The sequence below is a fragment of the Carassius auratus genome, unplaced genomic scaffold, assembly GCF_003368295.1.
Source record: "Carassius auratus strain Wakin unplaced genomic scaffold, ASM336829v1 scaf_tig00214211, whole genome shotgun sequence".
Taxonomy (NCBI): domain Eukaryota; kingdom Metazoa; phylum Chordata; class Actinopteri; order Cypriniformes; family Cyprinidae; genus Carassius; species Carassius auratus.
In genome coordinates, this window is record NW_020527560.1 from 17,323 (window position 1) to 34,591 (window position 17,269).

General features: G+C 37.5%; 1 protein-coding gene and 1 long non-coding RNA gene across 4 annotated transcripts in view; both read right to left on the minus strand.

The window, feature by feature from the left end:
- Positions 1-410: 410 nt before the first annotated feature.
- LOC113091546 (uncharacterized) overlaps positions 411-17,269 on the minus strand; it is a 32,279-nt gene continuing 15,420 nt past the window's right edge. Inside the window, exons 1-12 of one of the 3 annotated variants that reach the window (XM_026257128.1) lie at positions 8,250-8,283; positions 7,550-7,638; positions 6,263-6,360; positions 5,933-6,082; positions 5,669-5,784; positions 5,398-5,534; positions 5,198-5,291; positions 4,928-5,039; positions 4,426-4,649; positions 4,117-4,285; positions 3,561-3,688; positions 411-3,219 (exon numbers count right to left, since the gene is read on the minus strand). In XM_026257128.1, the coding sequence (XP_026112913.1) occupies positions 1,316-2,347 (1,032 nt within the window). In that variant the 5' untranslated portion in view covers positions 2,348-3,219; positions 3,561-3,688; positions 4,117-4,285; ... (7 more) ...; positions 7,550-7,638; positions 8,250-8,283 and the 3' untranslated portion in view covers positions 411-1,315. Of the gene's footprint in view, positions 3,220-3,560; positions 3,689-4,116; positions 4,286-4,425; positions 4,650-4,927; positions 5,040-5,197; positions 5,292-5,397; positions 5,535-5,668; positions 5,785-5,932; positions 6,083-6,262; positions 6,361-7,549; positions 7,639-8,249; positions 8,284-17,269 lie in introns of those variants that run through there. The other 2 variants (XM_026257125.1, XM_026257126.1) reach the window with 2 other exon arrangements.
- Positions 10,731-12,289, minus strand: LOC113091549 (uncharacterized). Its single transcript, XR_003287382.1, has 2 exons — positions 12,007-12,289; positions 10,731-10,862 (listed from the first exon to the last, which is right to left on the minus strand). It is a non-coding gene; the product is annotated as an uncharacterized LOC113091549 (long non-coding RNA).

Below are 17,269 nucleotides of genomic sequence, written 5' to 3' on the forward strand. Positions count from 1 at the left end.
AGAAACTGGGTCACGGGCAAAAACACATTAAATGAGTCCAGGTGTGACAACATGAAATTGACTCTTGCTACTCTTTAACTCTGTTCAGAGGAACTACAAATTTACTCTACCACAATTTACTTCCCCTCCGGAGTTGTTTATCATCAGTTATGTGTGAACTACAAAGAATAAGTAACTCTATCCAGAGTTATTTCTCTGAATTACACCATTCATATTTTACCCTCAAAAAGCCTTAAAATTAATTACTTGCTTTTCAGTATTAAAATAAAACAAAAAACAACAAACAATATACTCATGTCTCAATTTTATTTTTTCAAGCTCCTCCTCTTCAAACAACATTACACTTAAACACAATTCACTTGTCATTGTGAATGTGTCATCATGTTGTAATTGTGAAAAAAATAAATAAAAATAAAATAAAATACTAAAATAAAAAGTAATGATAGCAATGGACGAGATGAAAAAGAATTACATGAAACTATATGGTACAATAAACAAATCAGAATCACAACCATAAGACATCAGAATGTCAAACAACTTGTGGTGCAAAATATCCTTAATCTCCAAAACATAAGGTGCTTCTGTGGTATGTGCAACTTTGTAAGCATGGATATGTTCATCTAAACACATTGTTTTCAGTGCAGTTGTTATTAAAAGGTTGTGCTCATCTTTAATAACAATATTCTGGATTACATAAAACACAGGCATGTCATTTTGAACTTGAACACAAACTGCCAACCCTGATCGATAAGTGTTTCCACAGCGCTTGACCCACTTCACATTTAGGACCTTAGTCCACACAGGCACATTAAGTTTTCCAGCCATCTCAGCACCAACTTCCATTTCATTCAATGGGACCATTTTCCCGGGACCAAATTTCATGGCATTAGGATCAAATGTTTGCCAAATGTAAGCCATTTGGCACTGTTGTTTCTTTTCTATTGTTTTCGTTATGTTTTTAAAGCTTTTCAGCTGCTTTTTAAAAACATTATGTTTCGCTTCATAACGCATACACCAACTATGTATCAGTGGTCCAATTTTCTGCATACAACTGGGGTAATGCACCATAAAATGATGCTTTGGCAATAAGTTCTTATCGGGAAACAACTGCTTAAACAAACTGTGGTGTTCTGTAATCAGATGTTTCAAATAAATGGTGATACCAGTGGATATAACTGAAGAAAACACAATACTGACTATCTGAAGCAATAAAATGAACAAATACCAGTGTTGATCATTAGGATGCACAAGATCTCCAAACATGATGGGCAGATAACGCAATAAACACCAGCTCTGAGTGGCATTTAAGCCCAAGTCATTGGAACCCTCTCTTAATTGTACACCAGGAGGTTTGTTGTTTTGTTCCATGAAGCCATAGTTGAAACTGAATTCTTTTGTCTACTTCTGCTGATGTGGTGTAATTTTCTATCAGGTGCTGAATTAGTAATTTCATCTCAAATTGAGCAACCCCCTCTAATATGTTGTGCATAATATCGACTGAAAAATTTGAAGTTGTGTGGAAATATTGCAACCAATTTAAAAAGCAAGACTTTTTTACTCCCATTACATAAGGCAGACTGGGATTGCTCTGCATCGTCTGGCAGTGTTCAGCATGAAGTTCTTTAGTTCGCACTGTCATCTTTGGCCTATCTTCACTGAACACTGTCTGAAAGTCCTCTTTCTCTAGTAGGCAAAAGCGGCAACAGTACCTAGCACTAAATGATTCCACAAAACCAAACAAGGAATGGACACCAAGAATGTCACCAGTAACCTGGACAATGGTTCCATAAACTGTCTGGTCAAATAAAGGAATCTGAATTCCAATGGTTTCCAGTGTTGAGATATCCTGGACAAGTGGCTCTAGTATTTTATCAAACCCATAGGTTTTGATATCTTGTGCATGAAATAAAGTGACTAAATGTATATTTAGTAAACTCGAATTGTATTTAGGGGAAATATTTCTAAGGGTAAAATAGATAGCTCCTAACTTATGTATTCCTCGTTTTGATCCAAGGGGGTTTGAGCATTCAAATTCATCAAAAAAAAGCTGGATCTGAACTGCATGTCTTTGTTTTGAGAAGAGTGCATGCCTCTTAAAGAATTCTCCATCGTGTATGTCATAAAGACAATTTGGTCTTTGTTGTGAATCTCTCGCCATCATATCTGTAATGCTAGGGTGTCTATAAATGGACTGTAAAGTCTCAAGAATTGGTATATATACAAATTTATCCTTAACAATGGTTTGGGCAAAAGTTCCAGTTGTTCTGTTACGCCGCGTTGCAAATCTTGTTCCAAGAACATATTCAACAGGATCTATTTTCCCCCATTTGTCTGAAAAGTACCGCATTCTCTTTTTTTTCAGTGTTTAATGTCGCAAAAGGATTTTGTATTTTTTCAAAACACTGATCAATTTGAGACTCGACAACACTTTTTATGGGCTCCTCTAAGGATAGGCTGTTTTTCACTGATTCTTGAGTTTCACTATGAATATCTCCAATCACTTCTTCTAGAGCACCAACAACATAGTTAATAGTTGTCTCTGCCACACCAGCAACTTTAAGTTCAGCCACCACTGTTGCACAACTGTTTACTATATTTGTTTTTAAGAGTGCAGACTCACAAGGCGGATTTTGGTTTGATAAAACACCTACATCATCTAATGAAATGGAGTTGGCGGTGGATGAGCTTTCACCAGAATCAATGCGTGAACGGTCAATTGCACAACACTTGCTGAGATGCTTTCGTAATCCAGAAAAACTATGGTAAACATGTGAACAACCTCTTTGAGCACATTTTAACTTGAGACTTTTTCCTGGACAAAGGCCATGAACTAACTTGAAGTGCCTTATAAGGGCATTGGCATTAGCATGCCCCTTTTTACAAATGAAACAAATCATCTGCTCACTGGAGGATTCTAGCTCTCAACTCGGATACTCTGGGATTTACCTTGGTGGTTTCAACATCTATATCATAGACTGTGGTTTGCAGAAAGCTAAACACATTGGTCAGTTCCTGACAGTATGAAGTCCCAAAGACAAAGTGAGCTTTGAAAAGCTCATCAACACAGGCCAATGAATTAGAAGCCTTACAGGGTAGAGCATGTTGGTCAATCACAATAAACCAAGAATGGATCCTACTTTTGTTCGGCCCAACAGCGAGTAGATACGGCTGGAGTCTCTCTCCAATACTGTCCAAGTGCCCTTGGATACTGTTACCGGTCTGTGAAAGAATGAAAACACATTAGTGCCAATGTGACTTAACAGTAAGGGCCCCCCTTTACACTTTACGTTTAGATTGTTAAAATAGGGCCCTTAAAGTAAATATACAGCATTCATAAAGACACAGTGACGCCTTCCACCAAAGTTTCTGTATTACACACTTTTGGGAGATCATTACTAAATATGTGCTAAGTAGAAAAGAATACCACAAGAACAATAATTTGGAGGACAAGTGATCTTTTAGAGAAGTAAGCAAGTCTGAGAAATAAGCAAGTTCAAGTTCACACAGTGATAAAACATTGTAAAACAGTGTAATTTGATCTGTTAAATCAGTAGCTTCACCTTGATGAATTTCACAAGATGATCACATGCTTGTTTGGCTGAGATCTTTCCCGGTCTCTTGCGGCCTTGACTTGAGGGTGGCAAAAGGTGAACCAGCATCAGAATGGAAGACATGTCGCTGTCCCACCCTAGAAACACAGAAGACAAATTAAATTTTTTTTAGTATTTAGGCAGAAGGGGTTGAGCATAACCTCCAAATCACTTTCAATTGACTTGTTGAGGTGCTGGTATAAATAAATTAACCACTCCAGTATTTTAGTTAATACTGCACACAGATTCAGTATTAAGAGCACATTCATGGCCTAGTCTCGATGAATACAGATGTGTGGATGAATTTAGGTTAAACCTCCAAATATATTGAACATACAGCTAAACTTTACCTACAAAATATCAAAGATGCTTTTGTTATTCAGACTCCCATATTAAAACCATTTCAAACTATAAATATGCATCTGCAAATCCTATGTAATGGATATAGTTGTCTCTGCAATTTAAAGTGTATATCTGAGTAAAGCTATGCTTGTCATGAATGTGTGCCACAATGTAGATACGGTACCTTCTTCAACTTCAGTGGCTTCAGCATTTTGGATGAGGTCTTGGAGCTCACTAGTCTGTGTGAGGCCACGGCTCTGTGCAATAACCTTTGGTTTTATGTTGGTAGACCACTTCTCCAACAACTTTGCAGAGGTCGCATCACCAAACAAAAGTCCAAAATCTTGATTAATCTGCCAAAGATAATTAAAGTAGGTACCATAGAAGGAACTGACTTTGTTTACCTAACAAGTCTCTGTAACTGCAGAACAACAATAGCACTTGATTTCATATTTGTTTGTTTTCATATTTTAAGAATTTAAGTCTCACATACCAAGCCTGGTATATCCAGGAATCGTGAGAAAACTGATAGAATATCAGCAGACTTTTTAGGGTCATGCAGCAGCTTCTGGCGATAGGCCAGCGTTAACTTCATCTTTTCCTTTACCACTGCCTCATCAGCTGTATGCTTCATCAGGGCTATTGCTTCCTGACAATGACGGTCTTCAGTCAAATAGCAGTCTTCTTTGTAGGATTGTCTGTCAGCAGTTGGCCCACCTGAAAGTGTTTAAAACAATATGAAAACCAAATTTGTTTAGTTCCTTATCTTTCCAAAGCACAACACATTAATGCCAAAACTAGATAAATGACACAAAATAACATGTGAAACATGCATATATCCCAGAATGCCATCTGAATTTGCCCAATGTTGATGATTATGCAAAAAATGTTTGCATTAAAAAATGAACAGAGATGCTATGTAACATGAGACCTCATTCACAATGTGGCTTAATTACAGATGCATAAAAGCATTAACTTAACATAAAATCTCACACCTGTTTGTGGTTGCCGTGGACGCTTCATCCGTCCCTCTGATGCTTCTTTCTGCAGAGTTTTAATTCTCCACGCCAAATATCCACTTCCATCTTCTGCATTGTAATAATGCTCCTATTACCAGAACAATAAACAGAACAAGTAGTTATACATTACCAGATTAAGGCAATAAATGCCATATCAATTATAATGCAGATATTCTTTATTCTGCAATATACATAATGTCTCCTCCTCTGGTACAACAAAAATATTGAGAGACTACTACTACTTACATATCCAAGCTTGCTCCTGGGGTCAGCCAAGCATGGGAAGAGGGAAATGATTCATTTCGCATATTCTTCCTTCAAACGTCGGGAAGGGCTTGTTCTACACACACACACACACACACACACACACACAAACCAAAGCAATTATAATTCTAACACATAACATCATAAACAACCATTTACAAACTACTGTATGAACAACTTACCCATGTTCATTTGTTAAATGTGCTACCAAAATTTTCACCATGTCACGTCTTCGGGTATCGGACAGACATTTGGTGCGGGTATATTCGTTTATAATCTTTTCACCTCCAGGGCTGGTCTTTAGAATCTCTTCAATCATCTGGAGAGGGAATGATGGGATATTGTTCAGGGATTATAAATTAACAACTGACAAGTGTACATAGCTCCAAATATTTTTATTTTTTAAGTCATTCTGTATAGATGTAATTCAGAGGCAAGATTGGAGATCCTTACCTTGGCAAGACGATGTTCCTCAGCTTGATTTTTTTCAGGAGGGCTTGTAATCAACATTGCAGTGTCATCAGACTCTGATGTACCTTCATCTCCTAATGAGCTTGAGCTTAAAGAATCTTCAATATAAACCATATCAATGGTCTGATTATCTGTTCATGCTACTGTGGCAGCATACTACACAGCTATTAAGAATTAATCCAATAGCCATATTAGCTTATGCAAATCAGTGAATTGGTGAATATTACTGAATGTCAAACAATTTACCATCAATGTTTGCTGTGCCTGGGATGACAATTTCTAATACACCAAGATCTGGTCGTGTCAGCAGATATACGAATGCTTCCTCATCAACTTCTGTCTTCGAGTCATCAAAGACTTTCACATCCATTGTAGGAAGATCAAATTTATTGGCAACTAAAGGAAGACACACCAATGGAAAATTGACACAGAAGCCAGCAATGCCAAAGGAACTACAACAGTTATTTATTAACCCCATAATATACATTCATACACTTAATATATTACCTAAAAATAATAATAAATTTAGACTGAAAGGTACTTATGATATTAACAATGTTAAAGTTTATCTCTTACCACATTCCAAAAATGATTGAAATGTAAAAGGTTTTGAAGAAAAAATATATCTCTTGCTGTCTTTGAACTTCACTCTGATAACATTGTTGGTCTGCATCCTGAAAGAACCAAAAAGACAAAGTTAAACAAGGCGATAACACTCACAGTTAGAGGAGGAAAAGAACATTCATTAGTGCACTACACAACATGTATTTTTTATATATAATAACTGTCCAATAGTTCTGTTAAGGCAAGGTGCTCAATATATCTTTATTCGGATGGTAATTGTTTCTCATGAGAAATAAATCTGCATGCACTTCAGTGATGAATCTCATGCATTCGTGGTGATTTATTCACAGAGGAGGAGTGAGTTTTATGATCCTACAAACCAGGGAACGCGCTGCTCAAGTGTAATAATGTAATAGGCCATTGGAATTTTTAATAAGTAAGATTTGATTTAATAGGAAATTTATATCCTATTTGTTTCGTGATTATTTACATCTGTTAAAAAAAAAGAAGATACATATAATTCACATTTCTTTTTAACTCAAAATGATGTATGTCATTTAAAAAAAATTAATTTGTGAACTTATTTACATACGAAAAACAAAGTTGCTTGGTTTACATTTTTAATGTGTAAGGCTATATTATGTTAAAATTTAAAGCCCATTTCTAATGTTTACCCGTTTATTTCCCTCTTTCTCCTTTGAACTGATTAATATTCTGCTTGTAAATACTTCCCAGGATTTCTGTAATAAAAGTGTACATATTACAAATGCATGCAAATACAGTGAAGCAACAGTTGTGTTTCGCAGTGGTCAAAAGGGATTCAAACAGTGAATTATGAAATGAAACACCAAGATTCTAGATTTAGACGGTAATAAAATCACCAAATATCCCATGTAAATAATGAAAACATCTTACATTCCTATCAGAAACAATTATCGTACAAAGAGGGGTAAGTTAATGCACATAAAAATGGCCTCAGGCAATAACGGTTAACATTAACTCTATACCGAGTCAAGTACATGTGGTGCACGACTCCAGATGCTTGTCACAAAAGATTAGCGAACGAACATTTGATCAACAGATATCGTACGCTTTTTTGTGTCAATTAACGTTAACGTTTGTAATCTAACAACATTATATGCTAGCTATTTGCTTTCAATATAACTTAGTTCTCAGTCAACACGAGAAAGCGATCTTTAATCACTCTCTATAAAAAAAAACTGCCAAAATGATCTAACGTTAAGCTAAAAACAGAGGCGAATATTATAAAAATGAATACGACTTTGAAACTTTACTTACTTTACAATCCAGCAGAAACACACGTTATCTTCTCAAATCGAAGCAGCAGTGGTCAATGGCAGTGACTGTAATGGCGGAACGAAACGAAACTTTGGGAAGAGAACAGTTAACGTTAGAGCAGAAACAAATTATTATACTGTGTTCGGCAGTGGACAAAAAGGAGTCAACGGCGAATTCTGAATTGTCACACCCCAAAATTCTGGATTCATACGGTCAAAGATGACAAAATATATTTAAAAAATCTGTAAATGCTGAAAATACCTACATCCCCACAGTAACCCTCCGAATCGGGATAATAATGCATATCAAAATAGCCTCCCAGCAATGCAAGTTAATTACGGCTAACGTTGACTTTTACTCTATACTGAGTCAAGTACATGTGGTGGCATGTGGCGCACATTTCGATCACTTGTCACAATACTTATGTGGACAAACATTTAACGTTAATAGGCTATAGCGTACTTACTGATGTCAATTAATGTTAGTTATTTTTATATTAACTTAGCTGTTTGCATTAAAGATTACTTAGTCTAATTTATTTCTGACATGGCACAACTTAGTGCTCAAGCTAACATGAGAAAGCGATGTAATATGCAAAAAAAAAAAATAATTGGCGAAATGTCCTGAGCTAATAACGGGTGAATATTATGAAAAATATATGAATAACGTTACCAAGACTTTGAAACTATATTTACTTTACCATCCAGCAGAAAGCAAAGCAGCAGCGGTCGACGACCGTGACTAATAAGATGGCGGATAAACGAAACTTTGGGAAGAAAACAGTTATGGGAGGAGTCACTGCAGTTACTCTGTGATTTTGCTCCCACTCTACTGATAAATTTGACTCTGTACACTCAAAATAGAGCAAAAAACAACTATTTTTGAGGAAAAAAAATGTAACTCTGGAAAAACTACTCAGCCATTTTTCCTGTGTAGGTCCTGCAGGTGGTGCGTCCCAGAAAGGCTCTGGTAGTGGAGCTTGATTAAGCACTTGTGAGCAAGGGGGCCATAGAATATGTTCCTACTCTCAAATGGGCGTCTGGCTTGTACACCTGATACCTTATCGTTCCAAGGAAGGATGGGAGGATTCATTAGTTAACTACTTTAGTTAACATGAACTAAGCATAAACGATACTCTACAGCATTTTTATTAATCTTCATTTTAATTTCAACATTTACTAATCCATTATTATATTATATATATTACCCTGACATTTCCTATTTGTGTGTATATTTTTATTAAAATATAGTTTAACTAAAATTACAATACACAAAACAGTTCACAAAAGTTTCTACCTTGAATCGCAAAAGCACAGCGATTTGACCACTTTGGCCGTTTTATTATTTACCATGGATGAAGATGCACGTTACTTTTAGCTAGCAACTTTTTTTTCTAGTTGTTTTTACATTCCATTGCTAAGCTAAAATTCCCATTTGTATGGACACCTGTATACAACAACTGCCATCATTCAACCTGCCACAGTTCCAGGAATGAAGACTTTAGCCTGGGTGTTATCAGTAATAGCCTACTTCAACATTATAACAAAATAGCCATAATATTAAAAGATATTATAATTTTTTTGCAAGTGTAATTCTATAACTAATGCAAAGCTTATTTTAGCCCAGACAAAAACTGATATTGTGAGAATAAGCCATAAGCCAATGAGTTTTTAGCCAGTTACTTTTAGTTTTATTATTTCCTATACTTGTCAGCAAAAATACAAGGGGACACGGTGATAAGTGCAAACAAAAGCAGGATTTATTTGAACACAGGCAGTTACTTGAAAACAAGGCAAAAATTTCAGTTGAGAGTAAGGAGAGCAGGTTAGCTGGCCTTATCTGAGTAACAGACTCCTTTTCCTTTCGGGGGGTACCAGGGGAATGGCGGAGTGTGGAGACAATGGAGCACTGGAGCTGGGGAGAATGGGGAGCAGAACGCTGGAGCAAACTGTGTAATGCTCAGTTTAGTTACTTAAAGGGGGGGTGAAATGCTATTTCATGCATTCTGAGTTTTTTACACTGTTAAAGAGTTGGATTCCCATGCTACACATGGACAAAGTTTCAAAAATAAAAATACGTGTACGTTTGAAGGAGTATTTTTGTTCCCAAAATACTCCTTCCGGTTTGTCACAAGTTTCAGAAAGTTTTTTTCGAGTATGGCTCTGTGTGACGTTAGATGGAGCGGAATTTCCTTATATGGGTCCTGAGGGCACTTCTGCCGGAAGAGCGCGCGCTCCCGTATAGCAGAGCACTGAGAGCACAGACATTCACTGATCAGAGCGAGAGCGTCGCGAAATGTCACAAAAGGAGTGTGTTTTTGGTTGCCAGGGCAAGACAACCCTGCACAGATTACCAAAAGAAAAAAAAAACAGCATTAAGGGACCAGTGGATGGAGTTTATTTTTACAGAGCATCAACGGAGTTGTGCAAGTGTTTTTGTTTGTTCCCTGCATTTCGAAGATGCTTGTTTTACAAACAAGGCTCAGTTTGACGACAGATTTGCATATCGTTTATTTCTTAAGGATGATGCAGTCCCAACAAAAAAGGGTCACGATTGTGTGTTGGAACCGCAGGCGGTGAGTAAAACTGCTTCAAATATCTCTGCCTCCTTGTTAGTGCGTACCCTCCCATGCCGGCAGGGTATCTTCACATTTTTTAACAGCAAATTTAATGACTTTTAAGACCTTTTTAAGTCCTCTAAAAGGAAAATTTAAGACTTTATCTAAACAAAAAAAAAAAGGGAAATGTTCAGTCCGACAACACAGATTGATGTGGCGAAGCATTAGTGTGGCACAACTCATCAGAACCACGCTCAAGACAGGTCAAAGGGGCGCGAAAACTTTTATACCAAATGCTGATTGACCTTACAACCCTGACATGGTTGACTATGTATAAACTATCAGCCTTTAAGGTACTTCAGGTAATTTCTAAATTCTGGCCCCTCATAGCAGTTTGAAAAAGACATGGAAGACAGCCCCAGGACATTACAAAAGCCCATTTCATCATACTTGATCTAAATTATGGTTAAATGTTGCTGCCTAATAGCCTTGAGCTGGGTTTGGGGGTTCTCCCCCAAGAAAATGTTGTTCAGGGTCTGATTAGTGTTTTCTATGTCATTTCAGACACAGATAAATGCAAGCACATTCAATAATCTATGCATAGACCTAATGAATGACAGACAATTGTAGGAAAGATCAGGATCAGAAATTTATTGCATGTTCCAGTTGTAGGAGATCCATGACTTTCCAATTTACTGTGGATACATCCATTGACACAGAAAGCATGTTCCTTAAATTAAGTTCCTTGGTGCCCTCCTGAAATTATAAAAAAATAAAATCAAAACAAAGTCCACCTCAAGAATGATAACATTTTCATTCATGTTCACTCAGATTAAATTTATGCATTTAGCAGACGCTTTTATCCAAAGCGATTTACAGTGCATTCAGGCTATAAATTTTTACATATCATGTGTTCCCGGGGAATTGAACCCCCAAACTTGCTTGCTTGCTAGATCAGTGCTCTACCAGTTGAGCTACAGGAACACTAGATTAGATGGTTTGTCTAAAGTAGTGATTCTCAAACTGTGGTCTGGGGACCAATGGAGGTATGCCAGATTACCAAGGAGGGTCTGTGAGCAAAAGTCATCAACCAAAATGACTGACATGGACTGTGACACCGTTGAACATTTCCAATTCACTTCTCATGACTTGTTTTCTAATCATGCACATTATTAGCAGGTGAAGTTAGCCATGGTTTCAGAAGACTAAAATGGCCTACATTTTTACATGCATTAGGGATGATCATTAAGCCAAATATGTCAAGTTTTTTTTTTTTTTTTATTGGCTAAGTGGTCCTTGATTTGAAAGAAAAATTTTTTGAGAAACAAGTTAAGCCATAATAGTGAATGCTCACAAATTTTTTTAACTGATTGGCTGGGACAATATATCGATGCATTTTGAATCGAGAAATTATTCTGGATCGATTCCAATTTTTCTGAATGCATCGCGATTCTCTCTCGAATCAATTCTTAGTTTAGTTTTTAACAGCAGATGCCACTGCATGATTTATATGCCTTACACACACCACTTGAACCTACTATAAAATAATAATTAATAAAGTTCGAAAAGGTTGAAGCGAAGTACAAGGGTGTTTGCAGTGGGGCATTTACATTAATCTCGCGTCATAAAAGCAATATATCAATTACATAATCAGACTCAGCAGAACGCACGAGTGCTCTTCGTCGTGAGCATTTGAGTGCTCGGTTAAAAACAAGCCTAGAGCGCAATGTGCAAAAACTAAGCTCAGAATCAATTCACAATGCATTCGGAAAAATTTAAATCAATCCAAGAATTGTGACGCATCGATATATTGTCCCAAATATTCATTAGGAAATAACAAAAACACATGAAGCATTTTAACATATTCAAATAATTTTAAATTATACTTTTAGAGTCTTACCTTAAAGTGCTACAGCAAGTCTTCTGCCGTTGAGGGGCTCAAAAACTGAGAACCAAGATAGCGAGACCTGACAATCGTGGTCTTGTCCACAGCTTTATCGTCTTTGCCCATGCTTGCGATTTCGCAAACTGCCGTGGTGGCAAACCATCATCGCAACGCGTTCATCAATCACTTACTCGTATGTCACCTATGGAATGATGCAGGTTGCACCCACGAAGTGCTGCCCCCAAATGTTACGCTGGTCAAATTGCGGTTGAAAAAATAAATAAAAATGACGAGTCAGACATGAAATTTAAGATCCCACATGAAATTTAAGACATTCATATGGAAAATTCCAGGATTCAAGACATTTTCAGACCTTAAAAATCGAAAATTGTATTTAAGACATTTCAAGACTTTTTAAGGACCCGCGGGGACCCTGGCCGGAGACCCGGGTTCGAGCCCCGCTCGGAGCGAGTCGTTGCTGCTGTGGCTCTCGTCCAGTTTCAGCCTCGGGATCTGATTCTGGATCATAAATAAACGGCTGAATCTGACTGTTAGTCATGGTTTGTTTTGGATGTTTTTTCCTTCACGATAATGTCACAGCTTCCACATGCTCTCAACGCAAAAGCCTACTGGCGCTCGTGATTCTTTAGCTCCGCCCACACGTCACGCCTCCAGCCGGTCGTGTTTTTCCGGGAAAAATCGGTACAGACTATCTTTCTCTTATGAATATAATAAAACTAAAGACTTTTTGAAATTATGAAGGATGCAGTACTACTCTATAGGTACTCAAGATTAACAGAAGATTGAGTGAAAACGAGCATTTCACCCCCCCCCCCCCCCTTTAAATTGAAATGGGGTCTGACTTTTCTGTGTGAGAGTAAAAGTACTAAAATTATGACATAAACTAGAAATACGGTTAATAAGAATGGTGTACAGGTTCACACTAAAAGACTTTAAAAGGGTCATATGATGCGAATTTTTTTCTTTTTCTTTTGAGTGTTACGAGCACTTGGTGCATAAAGAAGATCTGTAAAGTTGCAAAAACTAAAGTCTCAAATCCAAAGAGATATTCCTTATAAAAGTTAATGGTCAAGCACAACCCCCTAAAATGGCTCATTTTAACACACCCCCAAATCTCTACATCACTATGTGGGATACATTTGCATAACGCCGCCAAAATATTCACATTAAAAAGGAGGCATAATGTTTATTCTCTCTGTTACTGCAGCTGTGATATTGTGGAGTCGCTGTGTGTTTCGTTGAAATGAAACTTTGTTTGGCCTTCAAGAGGACATAGCTAGAAATCAGTAGTTAAGTTGTATTTCAGCACTGTTCCAGAACAGTCCAACCCAAATATTCGATGTGTGCTGAGTATTTTATGGAGGATGAGGACTGTTTCCTGAACCAGTAGCCTGCAATGTGTCTGTGGCACAATGGCTCTTTCTATAAAGTTGGGAAGTTCAAACTTTGCAAGGACAGTCTGGTGCTTCTGACTCACAGTCTGTAGGTATGTTTTTTATATTTAAATAATTTGCCAGTGTTGATTCAAATGTGAGTTTTGAGAAGTAGAGTACCACATTTTTGTTTCTCAGATCCGAAATGCAGAAATGGTTTGATGTTTAAGCAGCGCGATATGCAGCGCAATGTGTAAAAAGACAGTATAAGTCTGTAAAGATGGGGGAGGGGGCAAGAGCCATGGGAACGTAGCGAGCCCAGTTGAGGACAAGAGAGGACCAGGCCTGGGTTTTATTTTGTTATGGTTTTGTTTGAGTGTGGCAGTCATCCACGAGGGGCTGTATCGCTGTTGTGTGTTTATTTTATTATTAAGTTTATTATTAAGTTTTTGTTTGAATGTTCGCCAGTTCCCGCCTCCTTTTTCCTGACTTACAAACGTTATTACAAAGTCATTATAATCAGTAATTATGTCCCCACTGGATGCAACAAATGCCTCTTTTGTAATGGATTTTATTAGTTTTTTCTCATCTATTGATGTCCGGTTCGTGAACAAATCTTTCTATTTTACCTGATCTTAGTGAATCGGTTGAAACAGTTTACCAAATCTATCTGAATCGTTTGAAATGGTTCGCATCTCCAGTATGCACTAATCCGCAAATTACTTAAGTTATTCGGTTTATAAACGTACCTTATGCACCCTCTGATGCAAAATAAACCAATATCCCAAGTTATTCAGGTACTCCTAACAGTACATTGATTGAACTGTTAAAAGAAAGCGATGACGGGATGTGCACAAGCAGAGCAGCTGGACTGAGTCTTGTGCTGCTGGCATGGAAGACGGCATAGTATGTTAAAGGGTGTAACATTTCCATCACACACACTTGAGGCATCTGGCCAATCACAATGCACTGAGTAGCTGGCCAATCAGTGCACACCTTGCTTTTCAGACCGATGATCTTTGTAAAAAAAAAAAACACCTTTCACAAGGCGAGGCATAGGGGAGTAACTATAATGTAACTATAAATGTACATTATATGGAAAATAATGTGTTTTTTAAAACTTACACCCCATAAACACATTGCATTACACCAAATACACAAAATAATGTTTTTTTTAGCAGCATAATATGACCCCTTTAAAACAAAACCAGGTAATAAATAAAATAAAAATAAAACCCAGTAACCTCAGTCTGTTAGAAGTATACACTTATTTTGTCCATAGAATCCTCATAGTGTGTTGTTGAGTCCCAATGTGAGTTACCGAGCCTGTCCTCCAACAAAAAAACGACCATATAGGTCATTTGTGCAAGCGCCTTATTACGACCTATATTTATGTTTTAAAGTTAAGCGGCCTCTAGCAGGCGGAAAAATAATGACAGTATCGCGTTGCATCTGTCGTCATAAATGACGTATACCGTCATTACCAATCAAAACGCACGTTTATTTAAATGCAATGTTTGGACTTTTTACACCGATCTCACAGTAATTCGTACATATTTTACTAGGTGGCTTATTCGTTCGAATGACCACACCTAACCCCACCCCTGAACCTAACCCTCACAGAAATCATGCTAAATTATGATTTATTGAGCATATTCATTTTACGTGCACGTCCGTTATCTGGGATCAAACCCATGATAGCATGATTACATATCAAGGTATAACGCAATAATCTACCAACTGAGCTACACGAAACGCAAATCAGAGTGCAAATAAAAGAGTACAAAACATTAATATGAAAACAACCTTTTGCCGATAGGGGCGCAATTGTAGTATACGCTCTGATGGGACTTATTTCAGGGATTTGGACAAACGACCTATACAAGTGTATTGGTTGGAGGACAGGTTGGAGTTACCACTTGTGCATATTCAGTCCAAGTTGCTGCAAGTGATCCGCAAAAATAAGTCCAATGAAATACAAACTCCATAGTCCGAGTGTAAGTGGAAGCTGTGCATGGCCTCCTTGTTTGTTTCTATGTTTTTTATGGGGTTCCTGCTTTTTGTCAGGTGACTAATCAACTGACAGGCCAACCAAACAGTCCTTAAAGACATACAAACCCACTAAATCAGATAAGAGGCATAAAATGGACTTAAGAACTTGTAAAACAATTAAAACGCTATAATACACTAATGTATAATGGGGCTAAAACATGTCCCTTGTGTGACAGTGTCACAACTGACCGGTAGAAAATAAGGGTAGCATTACCAACTGGGAAACCAGACAATGGCTTCATCCGAAAACTTAGGCAGGTGACTTGCTGCTTTGATGCCATATGAGGCATACTTTGCAGGTAGCATTTTTGCATGAAGTCACCTCACGAAACAGATTTCGGACAAATTTCTGAGGCCGAGTAATGGTTTAGTGATCTACAGCAGAAAGAGCTTTGATGATAACTAAGTGACATTTAATTACTGCAATATAAATTTATTGCTAGAAATGACATAAAATGGGGAAAACGTTAATCAAAAACATACTTTAACACACAAACTGACCATGCCCACAACTTGCAGACACCATCTTTGTTTGTTTAGCTTAAAAGTTATGGAATGGAATGCAAAGGATTGTGGGATATCAAAAGCAGTAAAGGATACATCTATGTTGACTTCAAAAATCGGCCAGATGAAGGAATCTCAGGAGGCAGGAACTTAAGCTAACATTGAATTCGGACATGCCTTGATGCCTTTCTACCTCCGTAGGCAGCATTTTTAAAGGGTACATAACATACACAGTTTCACCTAATCTCATGTTAATCTTGAGTATCTATAGAGTAGTACTGCATCCTTTATATATCCAAAAAGTCTTTCGTTTTTCGCTTTCCAATTCTTTCCAGAAAAAGCCTAGCTCCTGGAGGCGTGCCATGAGTGGAGCTATAACAATGATGTTTTGTGTTGTTTCCATTAACATATATTCACTTATGTGCTAATATCCAACAATAGACAGAAATCTGATGCAATTGTACTTACATGAATGGGGTCTTTTATCACTGGGACCGCTCCTTTTTTTTTCATAGCAAACGATCTGCAAATCCAGCATCGACTTGGGCCTTCTTTATAAAATACAAGACTGCATCCACTGTTCGTGTAACGATTGGTTCTTTGGGAAGCTGAACATGTTAAACTTTCCCTCATATCTAAAAACGCAGTTATTTGGAGACATTCTCAAACAAATCCTATGCAGCGCTGCCGACAATTTCCCAATGAAGTGTGTTGATGGACGCGGTCTCGCTCTCCTCTAGTCAACGTGTGCGTGGGTGCACTTTTCCGGGAGAAATGCTCACATACGGAGTTCCACTGTAGTCTATGTCATTAAATCCACGATTAAAAAAAAACCCCAGCTGAAACTTGTACCAACCCGGAAGTAAGATTGCGTGAGTCATTCTTCTAAATTATTTTTTAAAACTTTGGCCATGTTTAACATGAGAATCCATCTCTTTAACACTTTGATCAACTCTGAATACATGAAACCCCCCCCCCCCCTTTAAGTTTTAGGATGCAGCCAGTAGGCGTTTCTCAATGTCAAGGATACTTCCTTGGCCAGACAGGTCCTTCCAATTCACTTCCTTCAAACTCCTCTTTAGCATTCGGAGAACACGTAAATGGAACCGGCTAGCAAGTGCACGTAATTGCGTCATTACGTTAGTGAAAAGGTCCTTTTGAATAATGGTATCGTTAAATTAGACAACTTAACTAGTTATTTATAAAAGAAATGCCAATGACGCAACCAAGCTAACAATTGTTAAATGACAGGTCCGGTTCAGTTAACCATTTATATTTGTATTTGTATAATTTACAATATCAATATGGCAGTAATTTGTACTGGTATT